This window comes from Molothrus ater, chromosome Z (genome assembly GCF_012460135.2).
Source record: "Molothrus ater isolate BHLD 08-10-18 breed brown headed cowbird chromosome Z, BPBGC_Mater_1.1, whole genome shotgun sequence".
Classification (NCBI taxonomy): domain Eukaryota; kingdom Metazoa; phylum Chordata; class Aves; order Passeriformes; family Icteridae; genus Molothrus; species Molothrus ater.
In genome coordinates this window covers 36655210-36668577 of record NC_050511.2, presented here as the reverse complement: position 1 = coordinate 36668577, position 13368 = coordinate 36655210, and the positions used below count along the sequence as shown (strand labels likewise).

At 40.0% G+C, this 13368-nt stretch overlaps 1 protein-coding gene across 2 annotated transcripts in view; it reads left to right on the top strand.

Annotated features, from left to right (window-relative positions):
• Positions 1–13368, top strand: part of FRMD3 (FERM domain containing 3) — a 131870-nt gene that overhangs the window by 76826 nt on the left and 41676 nt on the right. For both annotated transcript variants that reach the window (XM_036403863.2, XM_054517951.1), the window contains one exon: positions 2605–2683. In XM_036403863.2, the coding sequence (XP_036259756.1) occupies positions 2605–2683 (79 nt within the window). The remainder of the gene's footprint in view (positions 1–2604; positions 2684–13368) is intronic.

The following is a 13368-nucleotide window of genomic DNA, read 5'->3' as shown; positions in this document are numbered from 1 at the left end:
TTTACTTTCAAGGAATTGAGAAATTATCTGGCTTGACAATCACATCTCTTGAGCTGATAAAATTCAATGCCCATCTTGGTTTCCACTATGAGAAACCAAAGAGAGAACATGAAGTCCTCATGCATGTTTCCCCAGTGTGGTAAAATGTATGAGAAAAAGGCCTTGCTAAACATTTACATATTATCAAATGTCTGTTTGGAAGAACATTAGGCTTATGATCTACCTCAAAATTAAGATGGAGGGTAAAGTGAATATCTCTGGGGGCTCCCTTCTTCCCCATTCAAATGTTCATCGTGGCTAGTTTTCCAGCTGAGAATAAGGAACAGACAAAGACGCTCTCCTGTAATTGCAGGAAACCTTTTTATCTCCACTGATGAATTAGATGGATAGATTAATATTCTTTTTACCATTTCAAATTGCAAGTTGTTTTTGTTCCATTCTTGCACAGCAATAGAGAAAAGACCTTGGCTTAGCAGGCTGCAGCAGACTTGTATAGTATTGCTGCACTGCTGAGGAGGAATATTGTTACAGGAGCTTGAGTCTAGAAAAAGATTTGAGAAATAGGCTTTAAGCTGCCTTGACAAATCCCCTGCATGTCCTGTGCATTGGTGTGTACTTCTGTCACATACTGTTCTTCTGCTCAAGTAAAACATTTCCTACTTTAACCTTTCCTATGAATGTAGGCTATTTTTATAGTGCAGCGTATGTCGTCACTTCCTCACTGTGATACTCTTTGCATATAGGGCATCTGATACTTTTATGTGTTTACCATATACTGCCAGAATGGGACTCTTCTATTATAACTTTTATTTATTTATTTATTTTTACCACTGATAATTTTCCTTTTTTTTTTTTTTAATTGACATCTGGAAAATTGGGTGAAATTCAGTACATTTTTGGAGTCTTGCAGTAGGCTTGCATTTGCTACGGCCCTGAAGACATATGCATTAGCTATTCTTTTATCTTCATCACTATTTCCAAACTAATTCTAAATCTGCCAAAACATTTAAGAGTGAGAGTTTTTTCCTTTTTTTTTTCCCCAGGGGAAGAGCTCTTGCTTGTTTAATACAGGGTGTCTCTCCTGTCACGTTTTTAAACTGGAACAGTATTCCAAAATTTCCTCCCTTAGCAGTTTAACATGACTATTGAGGAGTGACAGAAACATTTAAGATTACTTAAGTTATCTTTTGCTGTGTCCAGGCAACATGACTCCTTAGTGAGTTTCTGCATGGCTGCTTTCCTTTCTGGGACAGTGAATTTACTTTACCTTCTACTTTGCTGTTGCGGGGCAGTTAAGACATAACACTGTCTTCTGTTTTGCAGTCACTGTAAGACAATGCTGCAGTCACATCTAGGACAGCAAAGCCCACAGAAAACAGACTGAGTGTTTCTCTGGCTTTCAGAGGGCTTCTCCAGATATGAAAACTGTGAAAGTTCAAACCATCTATAGAGAACAACAAAGGCTTAATTTTTTTTCCTAATTTCCCCTTAATTTCTGTTTATTATTGATTACTTGCTTTTTTCTTTTCCTGTATTTTTCATATTTCCATTCCCATCCCTTCTGAAATCCTTCCTTGTGTCTTAAATGAATAGTTATTTAAACAAGGAAAAAAAAATTGAACCAGCAGTTTTTGTGGAAACTGACTGTACTTAAAATAAGTACAATGTGAGATTTTAAAAGAGGAAAATATTCCTTTATCTTCAAGAAGAGCTGAGTCTTCCAAAAGATACCAACCATAACAAAAGATTTAACTCATTTTTATTTTCTATTGCTGTTGTACATCACATGGAACTATGCGATATCTAGGGATGTGTTTCTGAAACACTGCAGCATACACGTAGATACTGCAGTCAGAGTAGCTTGAAGAGTATCATGATTGTTGAACTAATCACCACTGGTGAGCTAAAGAAGATGGTACAGTAAAATGTTCTGGTAGCTTACTAATTACTGTTATAATTTACAATTTAAAAAAGAAATTATTGATTTCACCCGGTAATGTCTTCCATTTTCTCTGTAATTTTTTCTTGCCCTTTTCTTCTGCTTTCCCTTTTCCTGCCGTAAAAGCACAATCTCTTCAAAGTTTTGGAAACTTAAAATTGTCTGTGTACATTGAGAATATACCAAGACCAAAATATATTAAAACTAATTAGAATATTGTAGATCTGCACTTTGCTCTAAATCAAAGTGCCTGAGAGGCATGATTGCAAAATTGAAATATTTCCTGTTATTGTGATCCTTTCCTCTTTCTCCTTTCTTTTTCCTCTCTTTCTTTTCTATTGAAAGGATTGTACATCAAGCCTGGTACTGATATCATTGCTCAGAGTTGGGTACTATAATCTTATTAAATACTGGGAACAGAAATATTTCTACTGTCTTTAGTTTCATTAACTAAATGAATTTCTTCAATTTTGTAGTATTATCATTGCTTACTGCTTATCATTTGCCTCAAAAGGCCACCCCAAAATAAAGCATATAATAATGCCCTTGTTTGAATCTCTGCCTAAACTAACCATTAGTAAGTGACTTGAAGGTCACTCCTTCAGAGTGGCTTAAGCAATGTTTGTTTACTATGGTTCTCATGCTTTTTGTTTATAATGTTTCAGCTCATCCACCATATACCATGTGCTTTAGAGTGAAATTCTACCCACATGAACCCTTGAAGATTAAAGAAGAGCTCACCAGGTATTTGTTTTCTTTTGTTTTGTTTTGTTTTGGGTTGTATTTTTTTTTTTGGTCCTTTTTTAGTCTGTGCATTTAATGTGCTTTGCTAATAAGTTCAAGAAAAGGGAGATTGTTGTCTAGGGTAGGGTTCTCACTATTTCTGATAAAATTAGCATAGGCTGACATTTGCAATACTGATCTTCTTTGTACTATGATACCTATAGATTTTTTAAAGCAGTTTAAAGGAAATCTATAACATACAGACAAGTAGTTATGCTATACAAGAACTTGCAAAAAACGAAGCAATGGTGAAATGACTGGGCAAAATTTACCCTGATTCTTTCCCTGGCAGGAGTAAGTTCCCTTCCCTTCCCTTCCCTTCCCTTCCCTTCCCTTCCCTTCCCTTCCCTTCCCTTCCCTTCCCTTCCCTTCCCTTCCCTTCCCTTCCCTTCCCTTCCCTTCCCTTCCCTTCCCTTCCCTTCCCTTCCCTTCCCTTCCCTTCCCTTCCCTTCCCTTCCCTTCCCTTCCCTTCCCTTCCCTTCCCTTCCCTTCCCTTCCCTTCCCTTCCCTTCCCTTCCCTTCCCTTCCCTTCCCTTCCCTTCCCTTCCCTTCCCTTCCCTTCCCTTCCCTTCTTTTGCTTTCTTTTCTCTTCAATTCCTCTTTTGCTTTCTTTTTTTTTTTCCCTTCCCTTTCCTTTTTTCCCCTCTCATATATTCTGGAAAGTTTAATTCAGACCTGACTATTTCAAGACGTTTATGCATAGTCTCATTAATTTTTCTCTTGGCTGTATCTTAAGGATCACAAATAAGACAATCTTTTCAAAGTAGTGACAGACCTTAAGCTGATACAGAGATGCAATATATGCATACTTTTCAAGTACAGCTTCTCTGGAGGGTAAGAATCCTTGCTGTTTATGTTGGAATTTTGAAAATTTTGTTGTGAAAACAGAGTTGTACAACAGCTTAGCTGTGCTTAATGAATGGGAGCTCTGTCCTTCCTACCAGCCATTGTTGCTCTGGGCATTTTTCCAAGAAGTGTACGTGGGGGGGAATGTAGGAGAGTAGCTTTTTTGAGCTCTGTACCAGGTGTGCAGGACTGTGTGTGTGCTTTACCACCTTGCTGGAGAGCAGGCCACGCTGCTGACTGCTGGCTGCATGCTGCAGAAGCACCAAGTGCCTCCGCACCTGCTGCCTTGGGCTCTTGGTTGATTCTTTCCCCAAGCACTGCATGTGCTTGTGCTCACAAGTCACTTCACAGTGTGGGGGATCCCATTGTCACTGGCCTCACACTGAAAGTTTCAGAAACAGCTTATGTTCTGCTGAATGGTACATTTGTAGTTTGTATAGAACAGCTGGGGCATGCTGTTATTTTATAGCTATTTATCTTGGATGAAATACTGGAATTGTACAGATGAGTGAACAGGTTGTAAACCAGGAAGTCAATGGATTTTCAATATTTGCTACTGTTTGTCCTTGGATGAACATTTTACCTTTTATGATCCAGAGTATGATTGTATAGTCCTTTCTCATTCAAGAGTCTAAATTAATTGGCTTTTAAAAAACCTGGATATCCTCCCAGGATAAGTTTTATTGAAATGTAAAGCACCAAGAATTCGCTCACTGATGGTTATTGTGCTGTGACTATGTTTTAGTCTTTGGTGGGATATTTCAAATAAATTTTTTAAGTGAAGTTGTTGTGTGAAAAATGGGTTACAGTCTTTTATAAAAACTAATACCATTAAGAACTTAAAAAGGAGAAATAATTTGAGGCATCATTTATTCAACATGTTTTTGTATCTGATCAGCTTAATAGTTTCCCAGTATTGTTATTTGGGAAGCTTTGCTTCATCTCTGCCATATGTCTTACACAATAACAAAATACAAAAAATACTCCTGAAATGAGCAAGTGAAGTGCAGTCCTGCAACCCATCTCTGAGAATTTGCTTCATGACCAAAGCAGAGGGTCAGATTCTAGGTGATACTCTAGATTGGCTGGAGTTATTTTTTTTTTTTCTTGAATTGCAATGATTGGTGAAATTCAAGCAGAAGAATGTTCATTAGTATTTTAGAGAGGACAGTCATGAAACCTTGAGGACTAGTTCTTCTAGTCCTACTAGTCTTCTATTTCTTCTAGAGGCTTCTTGGTAGACTTTTGCTTTGCCTTTTCTTTAGTGCTGCTGTGTTCACTTGACAATCATATTTTTGCTGTGTGTTCTTAAGATGTTTTGAAAATGAATTATTAACATTGTCACCCTTTGACTTAAAAACCATCTGTACTTTGCAGCTGTATGTACAGTCAACTGAGTGAAAGTAATAGTATTTTGCATTTCTGTCATTGTCCGTGCCTGTGGATGTCAGAGCTGCTCTATCACTTCTTCAGCTGGGTGAAAATCTGATGGGTGTCTGTGGTCACCACTTAAATAATGAAATTAAGTTACAGTAAGACATTCTATCACATTGCCATACTACTCTTTGTTTCAGAACATTAATTAACCCTGTGGTTAATGCCTCATATGGATTATTGTCAAGGCAGTCTTTTTAAAAGCTTTATAGGAATAAATCTTTAATGAAGCATCTTAGAGACATCAGAGAGACTTACAGGTCTTAAAAAGAACTGGTTTTCCTACTCTTCCATAGAAAAAGCTGATGTGAAAAAAATAATCTGTACAGTACATGAAGCTTTGTGTCTGTGGGGTAAAGGTTTGATTTCTGTGAAACCAGTGTAACATACTATTCAGGATTTAGACATCACTTGCAGGAAGAAAATTTAAGAGTTGTCCCCTCAGATTACTGATGCTTCATTTCTGTCCTACCTTGGGCCCAACCTTCCCTGGTTGGGTTTGACTGTAATCCTTGATTTACTCTGTGGTTTAACATGTGAAACTATTGTCAGAAAATGAAGGTGGAGAATTATCTATTTGAAGTTATCACTACGTCTGTGATATCATAGAAAAAAACCCTGTAGTAGTCTGAAAACTTGTGCACACTGCATGTTTGGAGGCCAGGAGTGCCTTGGGCAAATGATGATGCTGCGTTCTTGCCTGTCACTGCATTTTATAACACTGCTAAGGACAACTAAGAATATTGTCAGTCACATTGTACCTTTCCAGACACTTACTTTCATCTTCTCTTGTTTTAATTAACAACCATTTTTATAGCTATGCTTTTGAAATAAAATCAGTGTCTGCCTTTGGATGTCAAGGCACTCTGAAATATTAGTGCTAAAGTATTGGTTTCTCTGGGTCTGGATTGAAGGCACTTGAGATGGTAGATCATGTTCAGACTCAAGTGTTTATTATTTCTTATCAGTGAAACAGTCTCACTACTGTGAGTTGGGCAGCTTTTCATTAGAAGGCACAAAATGGCTAACAATCTCTTGTTACAAGGTCTTTTAAGACTAAACTATCCAACTAAGAACTGACACCTAGATTATTTTCCCTTTTAACCCAATAACTGATCCCAAAGAGCCCGCAATGCAGATGTTTCTGCTCAATTACAAAATGCCACCCAAACCCACAAAGAAGAAAGAAGAAGCATGAAGAAGAAACCCAGGATGACACCCTGTGCCCTCCATCTGGCTTCCATCCACAACATACTAAAAATCCCAAAACCTAAATTTCTTACCAAGTGATACACCTACACTACTCTCTATATCACACTTTTGTGGATTCTAGTCGATCTTGAAGTCTAGGAAACTTTCTAGGAAACTTTCTAGGAAACTTTGACCCCATGAATGAGGGTCAAAATCAATGCTCCCCTGGGGGTCAGGGCACCCCGGAGCAGACAGAGAAATATTCCCAGTGCACTGGGTTTCCACACTAAAGGAGAAATTCTGTGGAAAATATTTCTGCCTCTCACTGTGGAAGGGAGGTTCTGTGTGGTCCTTGGTCACTGTTTTCTCTAGAGTGAGCTGGTGTTAGGACGGTAATTCACAAGTTATCTTCAGATGACATGGGAGTTGCTGCCTTGATCTCTCTTGCTTATGTAGTAATAGACCACCTGAAACCCAACTTGTCATTGAAGTCGAAATCTTAATGCACTTCAGAGCTTCTCAGCCCATCTACTTAGTGGATATCAACATGGATTTAGAAGATCTGTCCTTATTTTTGGAAATAGTTTCCACAGCAGAGCACTAAGGCTGCACATTTCAAACATATTTGAGAAAGACTAAAGACACACTTTTTCTTTTTTAATTAGGCAATTTTCCCAATGACTTAAAAAAATTGTGATGAGAAAGTGGCAAGGATTTAACTTATTTTTCTCAGATGATTTGGCCTCTGCATGTGCACTGGAGGCTCAGCAGACTGAAACACAAGCAGTGTATACATATTTTTCAATGGTTTGTATAATCTTTTGAATAGAGAAAGATGCTCAGCCTTAGAAGAGCAGTGATACTCCTTGTAGGGTGTTGATCCTGACTGGATGCCTGGCATCAGCCAAAGCCTTTCTGTCACTTTTCTCCAGAGCTAGACCTCTCTCAGGGGAGAGAAAATGTAATGAACGGTCCATGAATTGAACTAAGGACCAGGAGAAATCACTCACCAAATACCACCATGGAAAAAGAGGCTGCAATCTGAGACAGTAATAGAATTTATTACTAAAAAATCAGAGCAGGGTAAGGAGAAGTAAAATAAGAGCTTAAAAATGCCTTCCGCCCCACACCTCTGTTTTTCCCATCTCTACCTACTTCTCCAATGGCACAGAGAAATGGGAAATGGGTTATGGTAAGTTCATCACAAATTATTTCTTCTGCTGCTCAGGGAGAGGGGACCTTTCCTTCCTGCACTGTGGGAGACAGTTCTCCATGAACTTCTCTGATGTGAGTCCATCTCACAAGCAGCAGCTCTCAGTGACCTGCTGCAATGTGAGTCCCTCCCCAAACTGCTGCAGCCTGGGTCACTCTTCCACAGGGTGTAGTTCTCCAAGGACAGGCTGCTCCAGTGGGGGCTCCTCTCTCCATGGGCCTCCCATGAGTTCACAGCGTCCTCAGGCATCACAGAATTAACTAGAAAAAACATTTATGTTGGAAAAAACATCTATGATCATCGAGCCTAAGCTATGACCTAACACAATCTACAGTCAGCTAGACTATAGCACCGAGTGCCACATCCAGTCTTTCCCTAAACACTTCCAGAGGTGGTAACTCCACCACCTCCATGGGCAGCCTATTCCAATGTCCAGTCACCCTTTCTGTGAAGAAATTCTTCTAAATGTCCAACCCAAACCTCCCCTGGTGCAGCTTAAGACTATTTCCTCTTGAACTGTCACTGGTTGTCTGGGAAAAGAGACCAAGCCCCATCTGGCTGCACCCTCCTTTCAAATAATTGTGGAGAGCAATAAGGTCCCCGCTGAGCCTCTTTTTTCCAGGCAGAACAACCCCAGGTTCCTCAGCTGCGCCTTGAAGCCCTTGTGCTTTGGACTCTTCACCAGCCTTCTTGCCTTTCTCTGGACACTTTTGAGCAACTCAATGACCTTCCTGAACTGAGTGTCCCAGCACTGGACACAGCACTCAAGGTGTGGCCTCACCAGTGCTGTGTACAGGGGGACAGTCGCTGCCCTGCTCCTGCTGGCCACTCTGCTGCTGATACAGGCTGGGATACCACTGGCCTTCTTGGCCACTAGGACTCACTGTTAGCTCATGTTCAGTACTCTCTCAGCCCTTTCTTCTGGCCTCTGTCCACACACTCTGACTTCAGCATGTAGCACTGCAGGAGCTTGTTTTGGCCAAAGTGCAGGACCTGGCGCACTCATACCATTGGATTCAGTCCATCAATCCAGCCTGTCCAGGTCCCTCTGGAGAGCCCTCCTACCCTCCAGCAGATCAACAATTTCAGCCCTGGAGTCTGGAGCATCTACTGCCCCTCCTTCTCCACTGACCTTGGTGTCTGCAGAGTTGTTCCTCTCATGGTTTTTTTTTTGGCTGCAGTTACATTTGTGCAATCACTTCCCCTCCCCCCCCCCCCCCCCCCTTCTGAAATCTGTTATCACAGCAGTGTTATCACCATTTCTGACTGGCCTAGCCTTGGCCAGCAGCACATCTGTATTGGAGCCACCAGGGATTGGCTCTGCTGGACATGGAGGAAACTTCCAGCAGCTTCTCACAGAAGCCACCACTGTATCCCCACGGTTACCAAAGCTTAGCCATGCACACCCAGCACACTCCTTTACACCGGGGCCATCTCTGAGGGTTTGAGTTCTGCTGCATGTGTAGTATGTGGAGGATATCAGGCTCTTCTGAATGTTACATCTGTGGCTCTCTAGGTCTGGTTATCTGTCACTTACAGATGGTGTGAAGTCCTTCTGTTCTAGAAAATAGCATTTAACTGGCATAATTGAGCATATCTAATGAGAGTAATAAGTGCCAGTTTTTAATTATGCAATAGCAACATGACACCACATCTTCACATCTCCCCTGTCAGGAGGAGATGTTTTATATGTATCTGTGGCAGGGGACAGGGGACATCTCCCCTGTCCCCTGCCACACATACCTATAAAACATGATTTCAGTTTCTTTTCTTTTTAAATCAGCATTTTTAATGAAGTGTGACAGGACTGGGGATAGAGGCCTTGAATACATACAGTTTTGGTATTATTGTTAATTTCCTTTTCTCTTATTTTTCCTCTTAAAAAAAAAATTCTTTTTGGTTAATTCCCTTTGTTTTTCAAGAAAGCGTGATAGCTTCATGGGTAGAAATTTTCTTTTGCTATGTGCATCTAACTGTGCGCAGAAAAAAGGATATTCACTATAATGCCCAAGGTTATTCTGCTGGCATGGCATGCAAAGATAAAGAATTGCTATGAAGAAAGTTTTACCTGCAAAAATCACTCAATGCACACCATCCCAGCAGACTTTATGAAAAGCACAGATATTTTGTTCTGTGCCATTCTTTTCTGTTCTTGTTCACAGCTCAGAGCCCACAGCTGGAAAAGCCTGAGATGCTGTACATGAACAAGGTTTGAGCAATCAAGGGAATATGAACAGATAGATTCAAAGACTGATCATACTTTCTATTTTGTTATTTATTTTCAGTGTTCTTGTTTAGGTAATAAATAAACCAGTAGTTTTTATTTCTTATATATGAAAGGATCCCAGGGCTTCATGCTCTCTTATCTTCAAACCCCTACATTTTAGTGTGTACGTATAATTAAAATGAGAGACTATAAAGTCATTTGAAGTCCCAAAGAAATGCTCTAAAATGCTACAGATAATACTGTATCAGTGGTAATCCATGATTATTATAGAAGAAACAGTTCTAGAAGAGGGCATGGGTGAATAGATGGCGGAATTAACCAAAGATGGATTATTTCAACTTGCTTGCATCATGCCCTTTTTCCTAATCCATACTTCCTAATCCAAGAAGCAGTTCTTCAATGACTAGTCTGTCATAAATCAGTGCCACAAGTATAGCAGGAAAAGCAGATGAAAAAATAGTTTAATTTGAAGTCATATAAAATGATAAAGACTTGGGGTATGTAAAGATGACACGCTCAGTGTTCATCTAGTCCAGTCTCAATCAGTTGTACTTGATGTTGCCATGTGCTGGAAGAGTCTGGTGCTTTTCCCTCTGGAAGCAGGAGGCCAGTTGAGTTTGACAGTGGTTGTTAATGCCTGAATGGATCTGGTTCTTAATGCCTCAATATCAAGTGATTTATTTGCAAGTTGGAAATTTGTGCAATATATTTGTGCTATTAACCAATAGCTCTAAGGTGAGTTCATATGAGCTGGGCCTGTGCTGCTAGCCCTGTTCCAGACATCACTTAGGAATACCTCTGCTCTTCCTGGTACCCCCTTCTGCTCTTCTCAAAGTGTGAAGTCATAGCTATGCTTTGATATCTATGAAAGTCCATTTATCTTTTTTGGCTTTGTCAAGGACATTTTGGCAGTTGCCAAGTGAGTTTATAGTTTTAATAGTACTGCAGTCACAATCAGATTGAATAGCATAAATCTTAAAAATTAGTGTTTTGTTAGTAAGAGCACTTGATGCCTCAGGCTTGCAGATAAGATTCAGAGTAGGGAAAAAATTACCAAGAAGGGTCATGGTTTTTTTGGTGGAGATTGCACCTCAGGGAGAAGAGACCTTGTACATGTTCATAGCTCTTCTTGTGGTCCTCTGAGGGGAAGGCAGAATGGCAGAGAAGATGCAGAGCAGTCATGGTGTTTTGCAGAAAAGACTATTCCCATGTTGTGGTGGGACTTTCATGTAGCCAGGAGCCAAAACAATCTTATCTTTCACCATTCCTTTGTCTGCTTTACTCATTAGTGAAATTAATTATTAAGTAATAATAAAGATTTTTTTTCCCCAGTAGCCTGTGCTGTCAAGAAACTCACTGGGATGGTAATTTATCACCCTTGTCCCAAGGAAAGACCGTACAGGCACTGACCAGCTCTAAAGCCAGGAGGACAAGCCCATGTCTTGCTAGCTGCAAGTGGCAGTCATAATCCTGACCGCAGAAGTCAGAGATTTGAGATTACTGAAAGCTGTTATTAAAGCCACCTTCCTATCCCCCACCCCAGGGCATAAAATGAAGTACTTCTTTTTGAAGGAATACTTTTGGGCATTTTGGGGCATTTTTTATTACCAGGAATCCACAATTTTGGCAGTATAAGAGGGGTATATGTCCTGAATGGAGATATGGAGTACTGATACCTTCATTATATTTTGAGTCCTTACCATTAATACACCTTCAGAAGTTGTAGAACAAGAAGGGTGATTCTTTCTACAGGTGCCTGTTAACACAGGCATGCAGTCATACAGTTTTCTCAAATTTTCTGGTGTTAGATATTTTAAAAGAAGTATAATTTTCCTTTTTCTTGTGTTTGGCTGAAGTTTATGCTTTGAAATCATGATAGATATACACCTAGTTCCTAATTCCTCTACTAGAATTTGATTTATGACTGATCAGAGAATTAAAAAGGGCAACTGCTGTACTGACATCAGTGTGGCATGCTTATTGTCATGGGTATCTGTTTTACAAATGGGTTTAAGCCATGATAACATGAACAAAACTTTCCTACTGTTTCAAAAAAACAAGAAATCTAAGAGATGATCTTCTTCCCATCCAAATTCACTAAAGGGTTTTGGAATTACTACATTAGGACTTTCAACACTTTAATTCATGTGTATTCATGTTAGTATTATTTTCTGGATATTTTGCCCATATTTGTGTAATCATTTTTTTTTGTACTTGGTAATACTGTTTTTCTTCACAATCTTGTGAGGCAGTTGGTTTACTGTCTGCTATGGCAGATGCCTTCTTTCCTTTGCCTTAAGCAATTTCCCAGTTCCGCTGATTTTCCTCTAGCTCTAGTGTTAAGGATTCAGTGGATAGTAGTTCTTCATTTGCCTTTCCCACTACCTCATGATTTCAGAAGAATCACTCTTAGTCTTCCTTAATCACCATCTTGCCCTATAAGGGAGGCTCTGTCTTCTCATTCATTTTAGTTCTTCTCTATTAATCAAGCTCAGCTATGTCCTACTCAGGCTGAAGGGACCAGAGCTAGGTAAAAAATTCAAGGTGTGATAACTTCAACGCTTTAAGTATTGGCAAAATGCCCCTCTGTCTTTTTCACAATATCATTCCCAGTGATGCCCAACATTCTCTTGGGTTTTTGGCTGCTTCTGTACCCTGAGTTAATGATTTCAGAGTGATGAAATCTTTTTCTTATTTTAAAATATATTCAAAATCCATTTCAAGGATTAGCAAATAAGTAAGCAATATATTTTAGCTAATATAATTATTTTTTCTGTCACAGAATCAATTCGATTGGAAAAGATATCTGAGATCATTGGGTCTAACCTGTGATTTAAAACCACAGTGTTCAGTACACCATGGTACTGAGTGCCACATCCAGCCTTGTCTTAAACCCCACTGGACAGTGATTCCACTCTCCTCTCTAGGGAGCCTATTCCAAAGCCTAATCATCCATTCTGTGAAGAACTTCTTCCTAATGTCCAACCTAAACCTCCCCTGGTGCAGCTTAAGACTGTGTCCTCTTGTCCTGTCACTGGTTACCTGGGAGAAGAGACCAAGCCCCATCTGGCTGCACCCTCCTTTCAAATAATTGTGGAGAGCAATAAGGTCCCCCCTGAGCCTCTTTTTTCCAGGCAGAACTGCCCCAGGTTCCTCAGCTGCTCCTTGTAGCACTTGTGCTCCTGTCCCTTCTCCAGTCTTTTGGTCCTTCTCTGGACTCGCTCCAGCACCTTATTGTCCTTCTTGAAGTGAGGACCCCAAAACTTGACACAAGAATATAGGTGTGGCCTCACCTGTGCTGAGTACAGAGGAAGAAGAACTTCCCTACTCCCTCTGGATGGACTGTTCTTGATAAAGAACAAAGGCTGGGATGCCATTGGCCTTCTTGGCCACCTGGACACACTGCTGGCTCATGTTCAGCCCTTTTCTCTTCATGGCTCTGTAAATTATTGAAAATATGTTCTCTTATTTGTGACATTACATACTTGTACGTAGTAGTTAGTGTTTGGTGGAGATTCATATGCTTTGTCTGGAAACCGGTGCTCCTGCAGTGTACTTGATACTATCTGCTGTGGAAGACAAAATGCAAAGTTGGTATTCAGAATAATATGCATAAAGAACTCAAAAATTCTTCTAGGTAGAAGGACACCCAATCCAGGAATAATGTAAAAACATTATTTTTCCTTCTACCACGCTGTACCACAAACAGCACCATGGAAAATAGTAGTCAGAGTC